At 33.9% G+C, this 20774-nt stretch overlaps 1 protein-coding gene across 3 annotated transcripts in view; it reads left to right on the forward strand.

The window, feature by feature from the left end:
* nmo (serine/threonine-protein kinase nemo) overlaps window positions 1–20774 on the forward strand; it is a 245095-nt gene that overhangs the window by 192272 nt on the left and 32049 nt on the right. For all 3 annotated transcript variants that reach the window (XR_011396940.1, XM_014237265.3, XM_070111479.1), the window contains exon 3: window positions 6618–6747. Coding sequence is in view for 2 of the 3 variants with exons in the window: in XM_014237265.3 (XP_014092740.2) it covers window positions 6618–6747 (130 nt within the window). In the remaining variant the exon portion in view is untranslated. The remainder of the gene's footprint in view (window positions 1–6617; window positions 6748–20774) is intronic.

Consider the following 20774-nt stretch of genomic DNA (forward strand, 5'->3'; position numbering starts at 1 on the left):
GTTTTTTCAATTTCAATGTTGCCACTATTGTTGTAATCTTTGTTGCAAGGTAGAACTACAAGTATGGTTTTTGTAATTTTTGTTGAAATTTTGTTGTTGTAGTTTTTTGTTGCCACTGTTGCATGAAGATAAATGTGTTTGTGCATTTAAATTGGCAAATTTTAGATTTTACTATGCCATTCTTCCTTTGGCAAATATGCAATTTTTAAATATTTGTATGTCTATGTGTATAGGTGCTTCAATTCCATTCACAATTTGCTTTTTAAAAACCAAATTCCAAATATTTATATATATATATTTTTTTTGATAATTTGTGTCATGCACGTTTGTAATTTATGTAAACACGCTGAAATAAATAAATAGGCTTGGAAAATTGCAATGAATAATGTTTTGCATACTGAAAAAACGGCTGCCTACATTTAGGCGCATAAAGCGTTTAAAGTAATGTGTGTGTGAACGTGTATAATAAATGAAGTAATTTAACAAACGGTAAAAAATGCGCCAACAACGTTGCGTAAATTGTTGCATAATATCAGGCGCGCAGCCACGTGAGTTTACCACTGAGCCGAGTTGACGTTCTCGTAGCATGTTACAGTTTTTGTTACTAACTTTTCGCCCACACACTTCCTGCTCGGGCACGCATTTATTTATCGTGTTTTTTTTACATTGCAGTGCATTTTCACTCACGTGCACGGCTTTGCCGCTGGCTGCCTCGCAGCGCTTTCAGACGATTTCATGTGAAAATCCTTTTACTCACATTTTGCGTTTTTTGTATTTTTTTTTAGTTTCGTATATTTTGTTTTCTTTTTGCTGCTTCGCATTTGTAGCAGCTGAGGAAGCACTCAGCAATTGTTTACAGCCATTATGCGCCTGTCAGTATGCAGCAGCTGCATAGATACATGCATATATGTATGTATACATGTTCGTGTATGTTCGTTTGTCATTTTTATTTCAGTATTTAACTCCTCTGCCACGCATGGCTAGTGCCCAGCAGTGTAATTTGTCCATTGGCGCTTTAAAAGTCAGCGATAACTACATACATACATACATATACACACACATACGTATGGCCCAGTGCATATATACTTATGTATGTTTAGTATGTGTGTTCATGTGGGGTCATACAATACATATAAATATGTATATGTGTATTTGTAGCTCCTATGTCTTACAACAGGAACTCTGTTTTTGTTTTCTTTAACTGTTCTTTAACAACATTTGACTTCCGTATTTTTAGTGTCCATTCTTGTCTTTGTTCAACTTCGAATGTTGCTTATTCCATATATTTTGCGTTGAACAGTATTCATTTTTTTAAAGCTATATGAATGGGGCTGCTAGCTGTCTTTGACTAAATTACATATTTTTCAAAATAAATTGAAACTAATGACTGCAATGAGTAATTTAAAAATATTTTAAGGAATTCTTATAACATTTCTATTCCCATCAGTTTTACCCTCAGGCTGTAATATCAATACAATATATATCTGAATAGAAACAGTATTTTAACTTTTTCTATCAAAATTAAAGCTTTTAACACAACATTTTTATATATAATGGCAACTCTATTTATATGATTTTATAATGCAGGCACATATCATACTTCTAAATTAGCTAAATATTAACTAAAACTTACTGGGAATACAATTTATCGCGTCTATCACTATATTCATGCGGTTTGTCCTGAGTTGGCGTAACTTGATTCTTATTCCATTGTTCTAACATTCCGAACATGCGTTGGAAAGCTACTGTTCTTGTGCCTTTTTTTCATCGCAAGCATAAACAACAATAATTTTTTCACTCATCCCATCAAATTGAAGGGAGAGATTGCCGAAAAACGCACGAAATTTGCGACTTGACACGAGTCAATAATTTTTCATCATGAGAATGCGCGGCCTCATATTGCAAAGGCGGTTAAAAATCATTTGAAAAACATCAGCTGGAAAGTTTTGCCTCGCCAGCTTTATAGCCCTGACGTTGCCCTTTCTGACTACCATTTGTTCCGCTCCATGCAGAACGCCCTCACTGGAATACGCTTCACGTGGGAACAGGGTATCAAACATTGGCTTGATTCATACTTGGCCGCCAAGCCGGCACAGTACTTTTATATGCAAGAACCGTTGATTAGTCTGATACTAAAAGACTTGAGACAAATTATAAATATTATGCAGAAGTGTTTAAAAGTCTAATGCCGGTCAGCTGGGAGTTGTCAAAACACTTCAGCTCAACGTATTCAAATTTACTTCGAATCTACACACAAATCTACATAATTCATTACACGCTTTAAAATATTTATACTGCAATAATGCCTCTAGGAAAATTTATGTCACTTCTTGTATATCAAAATGTCCACGGACAATCTGAACTTTTAGTAAATATATATAATAATCCTTTTTAATATTGCATACTTTTCAACGCTCAACCACTAACTACCTCCTTTCTGTACATACATTGCTGCAAACGCTCTACCCGCCCATCTGCGTCATCGTTTTCGCTTTGTCCCTCTCATCTAATTTATTATTTATGCGCATATTCGCTTTTACCTCCCCAATTCAATTGAATTGGCGCCACTTAGGCTTAACACGCTGCCCGCGGCTCATGTTACACTTGAACCGCTCGCTCTTCTCTCCATCCGAAACAATGTCATGCAAAAAGCTTAAAACAATAAATGGAAAACAATAATAAATATATGTACCAGCAGACGAAGGGGGGGTTATTATGTGTCACGTTTGTTGCCGCCTCGTTGTTTTCGTGTCTAGGTGCCAACTTTGCAATTTCCCGCGTTATTGTGGGTAGTTTCTGTTCGTTAGTTCTATCAATGATGAATGCGAAAAATTCTTTTGTGAACTATACAATGTATTTTTTTCGCAATATGCATATATATATACTTTTTTTATTTAAATCGAGCCTCTAATAAACGCGAACTTGTTCCTCAGTTTGTGAGATATCTGTCGGAAATTACGCACACGTTCTTTTCTCACCAAGAAGCTGCCCATTTGTCGGAATGGCCGATATTGGAACACTATAGCATATAGCTGCCATACAAACTGCTCGATTAAAATCAACTTCTTGTATGGAAAACTTTTTTATTCGAGAAGATGTGCTTTCTAAACTAGGCATGAATTATTATAAAAGGCAGAGCTACAGTCTCCGAATAAATTGTCCAGATCGCAGAAAAAAACATAAAAATAAATATATTATAAAAAAAAATATTTCACTAGTTCGTCCTACAGTCACCATTTCGGTCATGTTAACGTTTATCGCTAACTGCTTTTCTCCCTCCCATCTCGCTCTCTCCCTCGTTTTTTTGCGAAGCTTTCAAACCCCGGAAATATCCATATTCTTATTCTACTGCTTTTTCTTCTTCATTTTCTTCCTTCTTCTTCTACTTGGTATTCTTTCTCAATACTCATTGAATGTCTTGAGTTCGTTGAACTAAACGTTTGGCGTCTTCTTCCACCCTTTCTACCTTCTTGACTAAGTCAGTGCCTCACTCCTCCTTAAAATCGTCTTTGTTTTGACGACAACACTTGCGTATGCCGCGGGCCGCGCCCATCCACTGCACACTCTCTAACTGTATCCATTCAAGTTGTGTTTCATTTTAACTCCACTTCGCTGTTCAAGTCCTTTCTTTGTACTTCAGCGCGCGCTCGCCTTTATTTATGTATCTACTTATGTGCTTATACTAATACTTTCTTCACTTTGCTTTCATGTACGCACGTATGTATAAATGCATGTGTGTGTGCAGCACGTATATGTGATTACCTTTTGTTGCTGGCAAGACGCAGAAGTTAGCGAGGGGTCAACGTGCAGACATCGTTTTGTATTTTGTCGAGTCGACTTGAATTGCGTCGTGTTGCAGCGTTAAGCCTCATATTTTTGTTTTTGTGCTCCGATATTTTGTGCTTTTGTGGCGCCATGTAAACAATGTTTTTAGTATTTTGTTTACAGTTTTAAAGTTCAAAAAGAAACACCAAGCAAAGTGAGTTCACAAAAAACGAAAAATAGCAGAAATAATCTACGTTGTGTGTCGTCTAGCAGACAACAACAAAAGAAATTAAAAAATGGCCAAAACAAGCAAGCGCCTAACGTGCCTACACGTACACAATACTCGTGCATACACATGTGTGTATGAGTGTGTGGAGAGACTTCACAATATTTACGGGCTTTGCAAATGTTTTTCCTTTAGTCGACTTTGTTGACTTGATTTGTTGTTGGCTTTCTAAATGTTTACGGTAACTTTTTAGCTTGGATAATTTGATTTAAATACTGTATGCTCATAGTGTGTGTGTGTGTGTGTCCTTCTTTGACTTGATTTGTAGTTGTTAATATGTACCATATACTTTGTATAGTTTTAGGCGCTTAAGCAGCACAAAATTCGTTATTTCTTTGAACTTTTGGGAAATTTAAACTTAAAATAGATAATTTAAATTCTGCGTATTTTTTATAATTTTATTTTTTGCTTTCAAAATTAAACATTCGCTTGAAAAGTTTTGAAGGTGAAATATCTGCAAATTCTTAAAAAATGTATTTATAACTATAGAGTTTTCCAATAAGAGTAATATGATTTTTCCTAAAAATAACAAAAACACTAACTGTTAAGAAAATGTAAAATGTAAGTGTTGAAGGCTAATAATGTCACAATTTCTTGAAATTATCGAATCTCCAAACTTTTGTCGCAATAATTTGGTAAATGCACGTGCTGTGTGGCACGTAGCACCGTCTTAGTTGGTTATCATCGATCTATACCGCTCTCCATTGACAGTAACAGTGTCACCAACTTCATTTCGTAAGAAGTACTGACCAATGATTCCACCAGACCAAAAACCACAACAAATTTTTGGACCAGAATCAACAGTTTTGTTTATTTACCGCACCACTCACCACAACCATAACGACCATAAAATGGCAAAAGCGCACAAAAAGTTGCCATGGAGAACGATTATTTTGATAATAATATTAAATAATTTGTTGTTCTTGCGTATATCTTGCCACGATGAAGTCGCAAACATTATTATATTAAAAATGGCCTAAACGACATTTAGAAATCATATCATGCCTATTAGAAAGCCCGATAGTTGATCACGAACAGTTTGTTAAAATCTAACAAAGAAAAATTCTAACCAAACAATTTAACTATTGTTGAAATTCTTCCTTTTTTTTGCATGCCGGTCGATTTTTCTGGTTTAAATATCATGTAACTAACCTAACATTTTTTTATTTAAATATATTATATTATAAGTTTCAAAATATTGTTGCCAAAATAAAAAGGCCAGTAACCAAAGTTCAGTCGCTGCCAAATGATTTGTAAGAAATAAAATTGTGTTTTTTTTTTATTATCACAAGATATTCCCCAAATTAGCTATATGATGAGAGTTTTGCGCTTCGAAACTTTTGAGATCGCTTTCTAAAGCGAGTATCCAAGAAGCTGTCGATGCATTGTAACCACTCCTTCGAGATTTAATTGTTATATTATATATCTAACGATTAGTTTTTGAGATTGGATCCGCAAATGAAATATATTTTTAGGAACCTATTGGTTTTGAAGATATTTAAGCTACCAAATTTTTTTTTCAATCTCTTGAGCGCCCAACCTAAATTAAACAATTCAATGGAAAAAGAATTTTTCTAGTAATTTGTTGAAGTAAACCGCAAAACATTTGTATAGATAAATAATTCGACTATGGGAAATAGCGCCCTTGACGAAATTAGAAATATTTTTCCATCAAACTAAAATATAGCATCTGATCAAGTTTAAGCCGAACTGGTCTATATAAACTGTTCGCGCAAGCCGAAACAATAAAAAGTTTCTTTCTTTTCTAAATTTTCATATACATGTGAAGTTTGTCTTGATATATCAATTAGTTTGCAAGCGATTTTTATTGATTGAAAATGTTGCAGAAGTTTTTGGGGAGTCTACTCTACCACGAACACAAGTATATAACATCGAAAAATGTTAAGAAACAGTGCTTGAAAATCGTCGTGTTGGTATCAGAAAAATAAGAGAGGATCTCAACATGCCGTATGGATCGACTTAACACATTTTTTTTAATGCTTTGGGTATAAAGACTCATACACAAAATACCTGAATCTTCTGCAAAAACGAAGTCGAGTAGAGATCGCAAATGTGATGCTTGACAACGTAGCTAAGGACCCTACAGTCATCAAACGCATCATTACTGGTGAAGAGACGTGGGTTTTTGAATATGACGGCCATCTCAACCGAGGCTTATAACAACTGTATGGAAAATTGGACTAAGCGTTGGCATGCTTGCATTGGCTCAGAAGCCTATTTTGAAGGCGATAAAACGATTTGTATTAAAATGCGTGAAAATATAGTTTTTTTGTCAGTTTACATTATAATAATCAGGCTTACTCTGTAATAATCAAGCGTATAATATAAGACAGTTTATAAGTTTTGTGAACTGATATTTCTAAATCAAAAGCAATTGAAAAAATATAGTTTAGAATAATTAATTTTTACTTGAACATTATTCAAGAAATTTCGGAAAATATCATAAATAAAATTTATAATATTCTTTGCGTAATGTATTGAATTCATTTTTCTTCTACAAGTATTAACATATTTTTTTCGTTCTTTTTTTACCTTCTCTTTACAGGGCAGTCACAGATCCACGCGATGGACGACGTGTCGCACTCAAAAAGCTTCCAAACGTCTTTCAGTCGCTGGTCTCATCGAAACGAGTTTTCCGTGAATTGAAAATGCTCTGCTTTTTCAAGCATGAAAATGTGAGTACAAGAACAAAAACTAGTATAATTCTGCTTGAAATTTCATGATTCCCAACACATTGAATAATATTCATTGCACACTTGTTACCACTAAAATATGCCACGGGATTCTTTATGCGTTGCATTTTACTGAAAATCTGCATTGCAATTCATTAAATTTAAATTCATCGCAGTCAATATTGACAAAGGTGAAATTGCCAAAGCGTTGAGCGCAAAAGTGATGAATTTCTTATTCAATCTCTAAATACCGCGTTGGAAATTATGCAAAAAAAATTCAACAAAAACAATCATCGCAAAAACTCAGAACAAATATTTTTATAAAAATCCACTAAAATATAAAATATGGCAGCATTCGCACTCACTTCTGCAATTTATTTTCACTGTATGAAGTTTTAATAAACATTTACATATGTATATACATACATAATAAAAATTCCCGTTATTGTAATTTCGAAACGTTTGAATGGCTGCGCTGCATTACACATTTGCGAAAAATGCCAAATGAATTTCGTTTTCTCGGCACGCGGCAGCGAAAGCTCACTTTACCTATTATGGAAAATGCGTTTTGTTGTTGCATCTACATATGTTGGTAGCGTTTGCACTTTTGTTTACTACAATAGTTTGAAATTTAATACACATTTGCAGCGCAATTCGAAAAGCATCTCGCATTCATCTTTTCAATTGAATTGTAGACTTTATTTACAATTGCATTGCATATCAATAGGCGCATAAGCTTTTCACATTACACAAAGCTATTGCTGCTGTTCGTGCATAGCCGCTTACAGTACGAAATGTGCCATTTTAACTCATTTGATATGTTGAATGCGCTTTTGGAGCAAAAAAACACGCACACACGCACACATACCTGCACATAGATACTTGTGCATATATACAGTATAGCGTGCAAGCAAACAAGCGGAAATGAGTACCAGAAGTGTGTCTAAAAAAATTGAATTGTAATGAAAATGTTGCGCATCAAGTAATTTCGTGTTTTTGTATGCTCTATGTTGACAGTTGTAAAGTTATTCGGTAAATTAAAACACTGTTAGAATTTCCACGCTATCTGGCCTTAAAATATGTTTAAATTTTCCCCAACTATGTTTTTTTTTTGTTTGTCTTGCAAACTCTGTTAAATGCATATTTCCATGAATTGATCATCAATTCACTCATTGTCAGTCAAGGATTTTGAAAAATTCGAGCTTTTCTTTGACTTTTAAACAGAAAGTACCTTTATTTGGTATACCTAATATTTCTCAGCACGCCGAACCCATTAACAGTTCCTTAGTCCAGCTGTATTCAGGATTAGAAAGTTTTTTAATAAAAATTAAATTTCCCTTTTTGAATCCCAAACATTTTCGAAATTTGTGCTGTGAAATTGAAAATTTAAAGTTTAATCTCAGAATCTAATTCTTATTCTTAGCTGTTGATTTTCAATTTATAATTCAGATTTCGGGATTAAATTTAAAATTTCCAAGTACTCAAAAAATAATTTAACGGATTTTTATTTAAAAGTCATATATATATTTATAGCCAGGAAAATCTCAAAATTAGCAGCATAAAACAGCCAGTTCAGAATTGAATTACAACAATACCAAAAATACAAAAACAATAATATTATTATTGTACCCCCATTATTATACAGGGTATATTCAGTATGACACGATGTTTGTAACACTCAGCACGAAACGTCGGAGAGTTTATAAAATAAATATATACATGTATATATTTGTATATATTATATTAATATATATAATATATGACTTGAGTCGATTTAGGCATGTGCTTCTGTCCGTCCGTATGTATGTATACGCGCAAATTTTTCTCTTTGTTTTTGAGATATCGATCTGAAATTTCGCACACTTTCTTTTCTCCCTAAGCAGCTGCTCATTTGTCGGATCCGTCGATAACGAACTACTATAACATATAACTGCCATACAAACTGAACGATCAAAATCAAATTCTAGTGTGGAAAACTTTTTTATTTGATGAGATATTTTCACGAAATTTGACACGGTTAATTTTCCAAGACAAGGCTACAACACTTGATAAAATTTTTCAGATCGGATCAGATTTTCTTGATTGACATTTTTTTTTTTGTGAAGGGTATTTTAGCTTCGGTACAACCGGAGTTAACGTTTTTTTTTCTTTGTTTTTTATATTTAGTAGTTAGTAATTACAGTAGTTATTTATTTACTCCGGAGCCGGATTACTGAAATTAATTGTACAAAAAATTAATAAAAAATTGTTTACTTTCCGAAGAAATAGCATAACAAAAGTGGAAGAGATAATAAAAAAAAAAAAAAAAAATTAAATTCATAGTCGAGCAACCCTTCCTCAGGCTCACGCCTTATATCCATTCTAATGAAAAGTTTTTGGTAATTAGTGCCCAATATTTAATGTGCTCACAACATGATTTTACTTTGTGTTCTCCGAATTACAAGCAGTTAATACAATTTTTTGTGGCTCACAATGCTCCGAATGCATTGAAAACTAAAAACCCTTAAAAATAAATTTGTTAATTTAAATCATTAATTTTATTGCATTTCCTGTCCAACAGACAGGCAGCGCAATTGATGGTACATTTTCGATTAAATACATATACTCACATACATATGTGTGAGAGTGTGTGTGTTGCCTCGCCGCTTTTCCGCTGCGCCAACTGCTCAATTGAGCCAAGCGCTGAGCCCTGTGCGCTGAGTGCAATCAACCTTGCCCGACACAGCAAACCACAAGAGAACCACAAAAGCGAATAAAGATTAAATATAAAAAACACAGAATAAAATAATAAAATACCCAAAAAACACAAAAACGCATTTATGAATTTTTTTCAACAAATCAATCAAAACGCTGGCAACCGGCAAAGAAAAAAACAAACAACTGGCAAAGCATAATGCATGTGTACATAAACGAATGCAGGAGAAGCAAAATAAATTTCCAACATAAAACCGCATATAACAGCATTAAATATGTGGCTGCTTCTAGCAACAGCTGTTGAGGTGCCACCAACGACAGCGAACCCTTGCATTCTACATGCATCAAAAGCATTATGTAATGCACACAAATATACAATTACAGCTATGTATGTGCGCACACATAACCTCACATACATAGGCGCTCCATTGCAATTACATTGTGTTGCACATTGACAAAACTTGCCGGCGAGCAGCCCTTCAAAAATGTGATTGAATTTTATAATTCATTCCCAGGCGATTGCGTCGTTCAAAAACTCTACTGTCTGCCGCGCTAAGCAAAGCTGAGTGAGGCCCAAAACGACTGCCTGCCTGCCTGCCCTACCTGATTGTCGCCGTTGCTCGTTTCGCCCAGCCCATCCGCTTTATACTCAACCACTGTTTGTTGTTGTTACTGGTGTTCACTTTATTGCTGCTGTTTCCCTTTCGGTGCATTGCACGAGTCCACATTGTTGCTGTTGGTTTTGTTGCTATTGCTGCTCGTACACACCCAATTTTCCTTAGGTAAGCGTGCTGACAGTCAACCAGCGACCACATCACAGTCTATCAGTTAAGCAGCAATATGAACTTGTCTAACACACCCACAATCACTCCCGCACCGCGAACTACAGGTACCCGCTTTGGCTCCATATTCATCATTCATTAGCATTGCAGGGAGAAGCTACAGTTCAGTAGCTCCCCAATCATTTGTTAGCTGTTTGGTTAGCAAAAGCTAACGACCTCGAATAATAAAGAGGATGCCCAAAATTTTTTTGTAAAAAAGTTGCCGAAATTGCGGTTAATTTCTTTTGAATTTGAAAACAATACTGAAATTAAAAAAAAAAAAAAATTGAAAATGATTCCGGTCTCCATTCTTGGATATTTATAAATAGCACAATAACCCCTCCTATTTCCAAAGTAAAATTTAATTTGACCTGGAAATTATTATTTTATATCACAGATTATAAGCTCTTTGTAGAGACAATTCGTATCCAGAATTATTTTTATAATTTTCCTATACTATTAATGACTGTACAAACGAATGAAATAGAGATAGTGTAATAAGCTTTTATACCACTTCGATAACAATAACTTTGTTGTTGATTTCTCCTATCAAATGAGCTGAACATAGCCTAAGGAACTCGCAAATCGTCGATTCTATGAACTATTTACCTCAAAATATTAAAGCTAAAAGTAATTCTTTTTTACTCATTGCTTTGGCAATAATTCTCGAACACTCCCGAGAATATTAATGGCCTCGTTTATAATAACTTTTCGCTCTCGTAATGTACTTTATGTTTCTTTTTCGAAAATCTTTGCATCTATTTAATTTTTCAAAAATTGTGTATTCCTTAAACATAGCTATGCTTATCGATATCATAATATTTCTAAAGTAAATTAATATCAAAATGTTTTTTAAGCTTTTATTAAAAGAGGGTAGCTTGGAATTGTGTCATCAAGTGTTCTCTCCTACTAAAGGAAACCTAATTTTGAGCTACAAAAATATATTGAGTAGTAATATAAATATATCCCTAAAATATCTCAACATAATCATTGTGTATGTAAGTAAGTATTACATGTGAAATTTCATTAACTTATATTTACAGCCGCAGCCATGTAAATAGTACCCTTTTTATCTTTTAAAAATCAAATTATATTAGGCTTCACTAATGTTTATAAAATCAAGAAGAAGTGTTAAATATTGAATCTACAAAGTATTAGAACACAACTTAGAAACCAAGAAAGAATTTGAGGTACGATTACGCCTGTTTTGGCCTTCGGTTTATAGTGTATTACATAAGCCAGTGCTGAATACTAAAAAAAATCGATCATCTTTATGCAGAAATCCTACAAATTCGAATAAGTGCGAGAATGCTTGGTACTATCGATAGTGTCCGATAGCATTCGATAGTTATACCTAGCTGTATGCTATTCGATACCATACTTCGCGCTCTCACGTTTATCAATATTATCAGCAAAATACGTAAATCTATCTACCGGGCTAGTTATCGAAAGTGCATAATGACAGCAGCCGATAATATTCGCAAACGAATTAAAGTTATGATATAAATTCTCCAGTTTATTAATATTACAAGCAATATATTCAAATATATCGAAAAATATATATATGATGATAATTAACATCAATCGATAATAACTAGGAATGGATTAGCTATAATCGTAATTATCTAGTTCAGCAATTCTCTAGTTAGTTTATTATTATTGAAAGAAATTTCTTCAAATATATACCTATATGTATATGGTATATATGTATATACATATAAAACGATAATTTTCGATAAAAACAACAATCGATAATATCTACATACGGCTTAGTTATGATCAAAATTCTCGACTGCATTTATACTACCCGGAATATGTGCAAAGCTATCGACTAATATTCGATAATATACAAAAATCAATCAAAATAATGGATCGTTTGTTTGCCAAAAGTAAAACAATGCTTGCATTTTCCGTGTTTGGACATGTAATGATATTAATATCAACAGAAATGTTTGCCTTTACAGAAATACTTTACTGAAATACCGTTAAATTGAAGGTACATATGGGTACTTGTGGACCGATATCGATATATTTGTAAACCAACTCTCCTTAACTTGAAAACAACTCAATTCGCCGATTATCGTGCTAATGCTTGAAGGAGAAGTAGCAAAATACATAACTGAATCGAATTTTACTGTTATTCTAAATTTATCCAATTGTTTTATGTCATTGATGCAAAGCTTTATATGTACAAGTACCTATATACTTGGAAACATTTTTTTAATCAAACGCTTAAACTTTTTCATGAAACAAGCCTTTTTGCCACTCGCACGGCCGCAACTGTGCAGCAAGTGGCATTGCTCAATAGCTGTAAATTAGTAAATGCGCAAAAAAAAATAAAAAATAACAATCAACGGTGAATAGTAAATAATAATAAAAATAGTTCATTACGTTGCGGCCGTAAAAGTAATCAACATCCGTTAGACCTGCTGCAAGTTCGTAAACAGGTCAGGTCTTAATCGATGAGTGTTTAAAAATAATACAAACCCAACACACACACACAAATGCAAATACATAAAAACAAAGTATAAACTATACGTGCATGCAACACAGATAGTAAAACACAAAAATACATAAACAATAACAACAAAGAATTATGTTTCAACTATATGTTGCAGCAACCTGTGCGATTCCATATATAGCTAGCCACTGTGTAAATGCTGGCGTTTGTATATGTATGTGTTCGGGCAAATTTTATATGAATGGCCACATAGTACACAAACACATACACACGTATCATGCATATGTATGTACAAACCTATTAATGTAGAAATTTATGTATATCCGTGCTGCTATCTTTCACACAGCGCGTCGAACACTTGCCACCGCGTTGTTGCTGTTGCACTCATTGAGTGTTGTTTCTAGACTCGTCGAATGTTGTTGTTGTTGTACTTTAGTTGTTATGCTGTTGTAGCGCCGCAAGTTCGCCACTAAATTGTTGTTGTTGTTGCTATCGTTGCTGGCTCATCTTTATGCAGCACAGCAAATCCAATGGGAAGCGCCATTCTGCATGCAAATGTATTTGGCTTTTCATTTTGCATTCTCTGCTCCTCACTTTGCTGTTTAATTTTTATTTTTATGCCATTTTTGTTGTTTTTGTTTTTAGTTTTTCGTTTTTGGTTCTATCTGCTGCACGTATTTGCTATTTGCTTTTACATGCATACTTCTACACCAGTGTATGTTTCTTATATGTAGTTGTTGTTATATTTGTTGTAGTTGTTGCTGTATTGTTTTACTTTATTACGACAAGTTGAGGTGAGAGCGTGTGATTTATGTAGAATTGTTTTGCTGCGAATTGAAAATTCCTTTATCAAATTGGCTCGATGGCAGCGAAGTTTACTGGGCCTAGCTCGGCATAGCCTAACTCTTTGACTTCTATTGTATATAACTACATACCATATGTATGTAGGTATGTAAATATTGTGTGCGTTGATATCGGATTGACATTATTTTAAATGCTATGACTCTGCTCACTCAGAACTTGAGGTTTTAAATAGTTTATGTTAAAGCGATTAATTGTAGTTCATATATTTGTGACTTTATTAGATGCATAGCCTTATACTTAATCTAAAATACAACAGTTTTTTTCACTATCGTTCAGTATTCAATTCTTCTTGAGCAAACCTTATTCGGACAAGTGTTTTTATTTAGTCAAGTATTCATACCTCTGCTGCGTGAATATATTATGTAACTAAAGCTTTTAGATTATAGTAGTGTATCATAGTATATTATCGATTGAAAAGGCAGTTTCAAGACTTGGGGAAAACTCCTCTACTTAATATCTTCATAATATCTCCCTAATACCTTTACTTAAAATCTTTCACATAATGATTAATAGGCAAACATAAAAGTTTTATAACAGTTGACTATACAAAAATTTTAATCTTCATCTCAACTGATCGTTGCTTAAAGGTCTAGTCAAGCTTAGAGTTTTCCATAAACCTTTTTTTTTTTTGGTTTAAAATACACTTAAGTGCAGAAAACTGACAAAAATTATATATGGGCCCAATCCACTGTTGTGTCGAAATGTTGGGATTAGTCAGATTCAGCACGTAAAACTTTAATTAGATTTTTCTCAAAACTGTAATTTATATAATATATCATACCAGAAAGGGTTTCTACGCTCTTGAGAAAATTCTCACAGAAAATCGGCTTATTGTATGCAAATATCAAACTATTTAAACACTCAATCACATGTTTAATGGAGCCTGAAATTAATAAATTCGATTCCTCTTTCTTACTCCTTCACTCAATTGCCTGAATTAGCCTTTTTTCAAGGCTCTGAAGTCCAGACAGATTTATGCGTTCAAAAAACTAAAGTAGTGATCTGATCAAATTTGGCTCTGACTCACAAAAAAACAACATTTTCACATCTTAAATTAGATCTTTATTATCGCCTTTAAAATAGGCTTTATGCCAACGCTTATTCAAATTTTCGATACACATGTTATAAGCATCGGATGGTATGGCCTCAAGTGTCTTCAGCGTATTTTGGTTAATTGGTTTTGACGTCATTTTCACTTACTTACGCACGTCTTGTTACCAGCATTGATGTAAGAGATACAGGTTTGTGGTACAAACCTGGCAGTGGCACGATTCATACGCAAAACCGTAACAAAAATTTTTTCATCCATAAGAAATGTTGAGATCTCTGTTATCTCTCTATTATCACCACGAAGATTTTCAAACACTGTTTCTATAACTTTTACGATATTATAGTCGCTAACAGAGGTGGCAAATACTCACTGCCAACACTCGCTAATTGTTATGTGGAGATCAAACTTCACACGAACACAAAAAAAGATTTTACCTATCTAAGAAAAATATTTAATTGAATTAATTTGCACGCACAGTTTAAATCACCCGAAAATGGTCCGAGTCAAATTTGATCAGATGGTAAAAAACCGTATTATGTAAGGCGATTAGCGTATAATTGCCAATCTAATAGCCCTGGCTACTATAGCAGTATTTTGTATTGCGTATGGCTACTGATATCAGTATAAATATGGCATTAAGCTTCTGAATTATTGCATATGATCAGTAGCCGATTGCTATGCATAATGTAAATTTTGGTTTTTTATACCCTGAACAGGGTAACTTAAGGGTAAATTAAGTTTGTAACACCTAGAAGTAAACGACGTTGAAACCCCTATAATATATGATTATAAACATTTATATGTATTTTTTTTTATTTGACAACATATGTTTACGAAATTTTGCATAATGATTACAAAATTTAACGCTACAATCGATGCTGAACGATCAAAATCCGGTTATTGTACGGAAACTTCATTTCTTGTGAGGGGTATTATAGCTTCGGTGCAATCGTAGATAACGTTTTTTTTATTGTTTTTGTTTTCACTTTGATACAGCCTTAAATTTTTTTTCGGAATCATATGTGTATAGATCTCTAGTAGTAATAATAATAATGCCGTTATCAGTTGAATAATAATTGAGCCCCAATAAAAGTGTACGAAATCTGAAATGACTGCTGTGACAATTTTTATTTCTCCACAAATTAAAAAAAAAAAAGAAATTTAATCAAACAAATGCATTCGCAAATTACATTCATGGTTTAATCAAAATGCAATACAATAACAATTTATTCAAAAAATTATAGCAATCATGCAACAAAATTGCATTTCATTATGCAAAGAGTGACAATTGTGCCCCCACTGCTTGGTCAACTGTCAAATGTGGCGGCCATCTAGTCCCAGCTGCAGAAACTGACTCTTATACATATATATATACACACACACACACACAATAGGCGTTTGTAGGTAGTAAGTGCGAATATTTGCATTACAAACGTGATTACCCAATAATGTGACTGCAACTGTGGAGCCACCACAAAACCACCGCCCACGTACACACATACACTGTGTCATGCTTTGTTGCAATTAGGTGCATTTGTGCGGAAAATAATGGCAGTGGCCCGCAAAACTGTTCGCCTCCCAAGCATTTGAAACGTTTTCAGCATTTCATTTCCACATTTTTATTTTTTTTTTTTTGCATTTTTCTTTTGTTACACATTTTGTGTTGGGCGCCAGCAACATTTCAAACGGCGCTTTTAGCCTAATTCGCACTCGCGTATAACGGCATTCGCGTTCGCTGTGCCAAATGTTATTGCTGTAATTTTATATGCTGATGGCTGGGTTCAGCAGGCCACCGAGGGGGCAACTGCCGCTCGACACGTGCGCCCATTGATTGACCCAAAAACTAAAAAAAAAAAACAAATAAAAATCTAAACTGATTTCCACTTCATTTCTGATCGCGCGATATTTTTTAATAAAAATGTAAAATTTCTCGAAATCGGCAAATTACAAAGTAAACAAATATCACGGGCTGCCTGCGGTTGCTGTTGGCGGCAAAAACAAATATTAATAAAAGCCGATTCGTTGCACGTTGTCAACGTTTTTGACGCAACAATTTTCGTGCGCTTAAATTACAAACGAGAATAAACACAGCAAAGGAGCAGCGACAAACACAGAAAGCGCACACAAAGAAAAACGGCGAAATTGAAATTTGCGCACCGAGCGTGTTGCACGTGCGGCACATGCAAATGCAATTGCAACTACACTTACAGTCGCACTTTGTCTGCATGTGTGTGTGTTTATCTGCATACTTATTGTTTTTTTTTTACAAAAAATCGCATGCTTTTAATATTACAGTGCTTTTAGCCCGTGATAACTGTTCATTACACTTTGACGTCTTGCGCCCGCAACTCCTGCCCGCCCTCCTCCCGTACTTAGTAGTAATTGCTGGCATTGTTGCAAACACATGCATGTGCATATATATTTTGCCTTTTACATGCATTTCATTGACACCAAATTAATTGTCTGTGTGGCATGCAACATTGATCGCTTTGCAACTATTCAACCCCCCCATTTACATACGACTCGTTCAAATGTCGATTATTTAGTGCAATTGCGCACTGTCATTACAACAGTTTGTCAATGTAATTGTTGTCTTTGTTCCCATTATTGTTGTAATAATTTTAATCGCAGCTGTTTGCATTTTATAAATTTACAATTTTATTGTCGTGATTTTTTTATGTGAATTTGTTTGTGTTATGTGTCCGCTGTCACATTCATCAATATTCATTGTTCACCCCGGCTGAGTAGTGTGTCCGATTTGACATTTGAGTGGCATTACAGTTATTACACGGGCTTTTATACATGTATCTAGGTATATATGTAGTTGTAAGTGACTCAATCAATTGCTGGTTGATTTTGTTAAATAATTTTAAATAATTGTTTAATAATGCGTTAATCTAGTCAAAGCAAAATTTTGTTGTCTAAAGTGGCTCGGGAACGAAGAGAAGATTCAGGAGGAGAGGAATATGGAATAAAGTTTTGCTTACGTTTTATTCCGCCTAGAGCCCACTATTTCTTATGCTTTAATGAACTTAAAACCTTTACGAAATCTTAAATTGTAGAAAAAACTTTCTGGTATATGTGATTTTACCTTGAACTCAGTAGTTTTAAACTGAAATGAAGTCTAAAACCTTTATGTGGTGTAAAATTATAGTAAAAGCTTTCTTTTATGTTTCCTTCCGACAAATGAGCACCTTCTTAGCGAGAAAAAAATTCAGATAGTCACGCTGATCATTTATAGGTATATATAGATAGATTGAATAAAGGTATGCATATGTACATATGTTTTTTATATGGTCTCTGACGTTTACTTTTAGTTGTTACACACATCGTGGCAAACTTAATATTCCCTGTTCAGAGTATAAAATTGTTCTTTTAGGCTTGATTCTGTCTGAAAACTTATAATTCATGGACCCAAACGAACTCTAAAACCGTTACAAAAGCTGAAACTTTAGAAAAAGCTATGTTTTTTCTCTCTGGAATGCGCTATTTCTTGCACCCAAGGAAACTATAGCTCGGGCTTGGCATAAAATTACTGAAACTATATTTCTTTGATAAGAAAAATAAATTTGATAAAACATAGAAATACTAAATATCTAAACCTCAAATTTGCAAAACAAAAATTAAGAAACGTTTTACAGTATTTAAGGAGCTCTTCTATTATGTTGAATATTATTGTTGCACTAAAAACTTTTTTTGCTGCTGTAATTTTTCAAGGATCTCTTATATCTCACTTTTTTTTCAAGTTGAGTACTACAGTTTCCTCTAGTTGAGAAAATTTATTTCTATCAGTCTCAAGCTTGAATATTTAATGGGATTTTTAAAAAATTTCGAAACTTCCTAATATGCACGTTGCTGTTTTTTTTTTGTTTTTGCTTTATGACTTCATTTAGCTCAACTTTTATACACTTTCATACAAATTTGGTTTTTCGTCTCTTTTTTAAAAATTCTCCACATCCTTAATTAACCATAACTTAAGTAAAGGAATAACTATGTTTATTGATTCCGGGGAATTTGCCTTTTATTACTCGGACACATATGCAAAGAAAAGGGTTAAGCTCCGGAAATCCATTTTTTTTTTTCATTGAAACATTAACCAAAATTAGCAATGCAGGGACTTTACACTAAAAATGTTGTAGCCAGGTTGCCACATGCAATTGTCCACTGAAGAAATACTGACAGCCCCATAATATCGCATTTAATATGGCTTGTCATTAATTTTTTGTATTTATTTTTTTAAGATTGAAGTGACGCCTCTCATTGCATACGCGCTTCATTCGTAATTTCCAGTTATTAAAAAAAAAAAAATCAGACATAATTTACATGTTAAGACGACATAAGGTGCATACTTCTACTTACCTGCCACAACATACAACCTGTTTCTTTACCTTTTCCTCCGAACTCCACTTGTTTAAACTAATTCACGCCTTCTCTCTTAACCACATTCCCTCTTCAAGACACTTACTCTTCACCAACTTCTATCCTCACCTCATTTTGACACACTTCACCGTACATCACTCTGTCACCTTACGTCTTATGTTAGGGGGTCACAAAAAAGGTTAATTAAGTCTGCATATTTGTACGGTACCCGTGCATGCTTTGTTAACTTTTTGTTAGTGTTTGTGCAAAAATCAGTAAACTTTATGGAAGCGAAGGGCAAACGAACGACACGAAGCGACGCAAAACGAGTGGACAGTTAGTTAGTTGAGTGACTTGCTCGCTTGTTTGTTGTTATTGGTGGTTCATGGCGACGCTTGGTCAGCTAAAACGGCACAGTCCAACTTCATGAGCCATAAATACAAGTATTCCCTCTGTGTGTATGTATATTTGTAGCTTCAAATAGGTATTTGAATTTTTTTGTAAATAACTCTGATTTGTATTTTGTTGGGTCGTCTGCCTCTCATGTTTAGTAACGCCCAGTTCAGTTTTATTTAAATTAGTATTGGGTCGTTTACTAAGTAATTTCGTATTTTTTTTGGTGCAATTTAAACACCATTTTTTTATTACGTAATTCATTTTATGAAATTATATATTATTTTTAATTTTGATTCAATACCTTTAGCCGTCTTGCGGGCAAGAGATTGATACCACGCTCTTAAAACTTTGACTCTTGCAATCAAAAAACTAGTTCAATAAATTTTGATGTCCTAATTTGAGGTGAAGGTTCTTCTCGTTAGATAAATTTAATGAGTTGCTATTCGACGATTTGCATCGACCAACGACTTTATTTTATCTATATCGGCTTCAATATGCCTTCCAGGATGGGGTGCATCCTCAAGATCGAAATTGCCGGAACGAAATTTTGCTTACCAATTTTGCCATTTGCGTTCCGCCAACACGTCTTCTCCGTACACATGACATAATTTTCGACTTGCTTGAACTGCATTTAATAAAATACACTAGTAACAACTTCTGACTGCAAAAAACTCAATTTCAGAAAATGCCGTCTTCCTTGCTTTAGCATGTTAGAGTATAACTATCAAAATTTTATCAGTTTTCTTCTAAAAGCATCTCCGTACATAAGCACATATGTATGTATAATATATAAAACAAAGTCGAGTTAATTACATCATTTATAGCTCAAAAACGACAAGGTCGATTTTGAATTCGTAAAAGTATAAAATTTCATTAAAAAATAATATCCTAAATTTCGTTCTTTTAATTTTTGACTCTCACACAGTTAACATCTTATCGAGTGGTTTATAACTGCACGCTTAAACCATTATTTCGATGATTCGTAATTTCGGCTATAGTGATTTCTCCTTCTGACCTCGAAACTTAAATATTAGCTCCCTAAAACGTATGCAGACTATATTTAAGCCACGAAAATTTTATTTATTGTTGACATATCTGGGGTGACAAAAAAACCTATTTTACTTTGGAGTTGAAATATTCACCTTTTTAACAGCAAAGATTTATTATAGTGATTTAATTTTCCAACTTTTTACTTGTTTTACAGCGCTGGTAAGATCTACCGAAGTCTTATTGCTTATACACGAGTATTAGTTGAATTAGTTGCTAGACGCTAAATCTCGCCAATATGATGCTTCAACTATTTGTTAGAACAAAAATGTAGGGTATAACACTGACGAATTTGCTGCGAATTTGGTAACACCCAGAAGGAAACGTCGAAGACCGT

The sequence above is a fragment of the Bactrocera oleae genome, chromosome 6, assembly GCF_042242935.1.
Source record: "Bactrocera oleae isolate idBacOlea1 chromosome 6, idBacOlea1, whole genome shotgun sequence".
Taxonomy (NCBI): domain Eukaryota; kingdom Metazoa; phylum Arthropoda; class Insecta; order Diptera; family Tephritidae; genus Bactrocera; species Bactrocera oleae.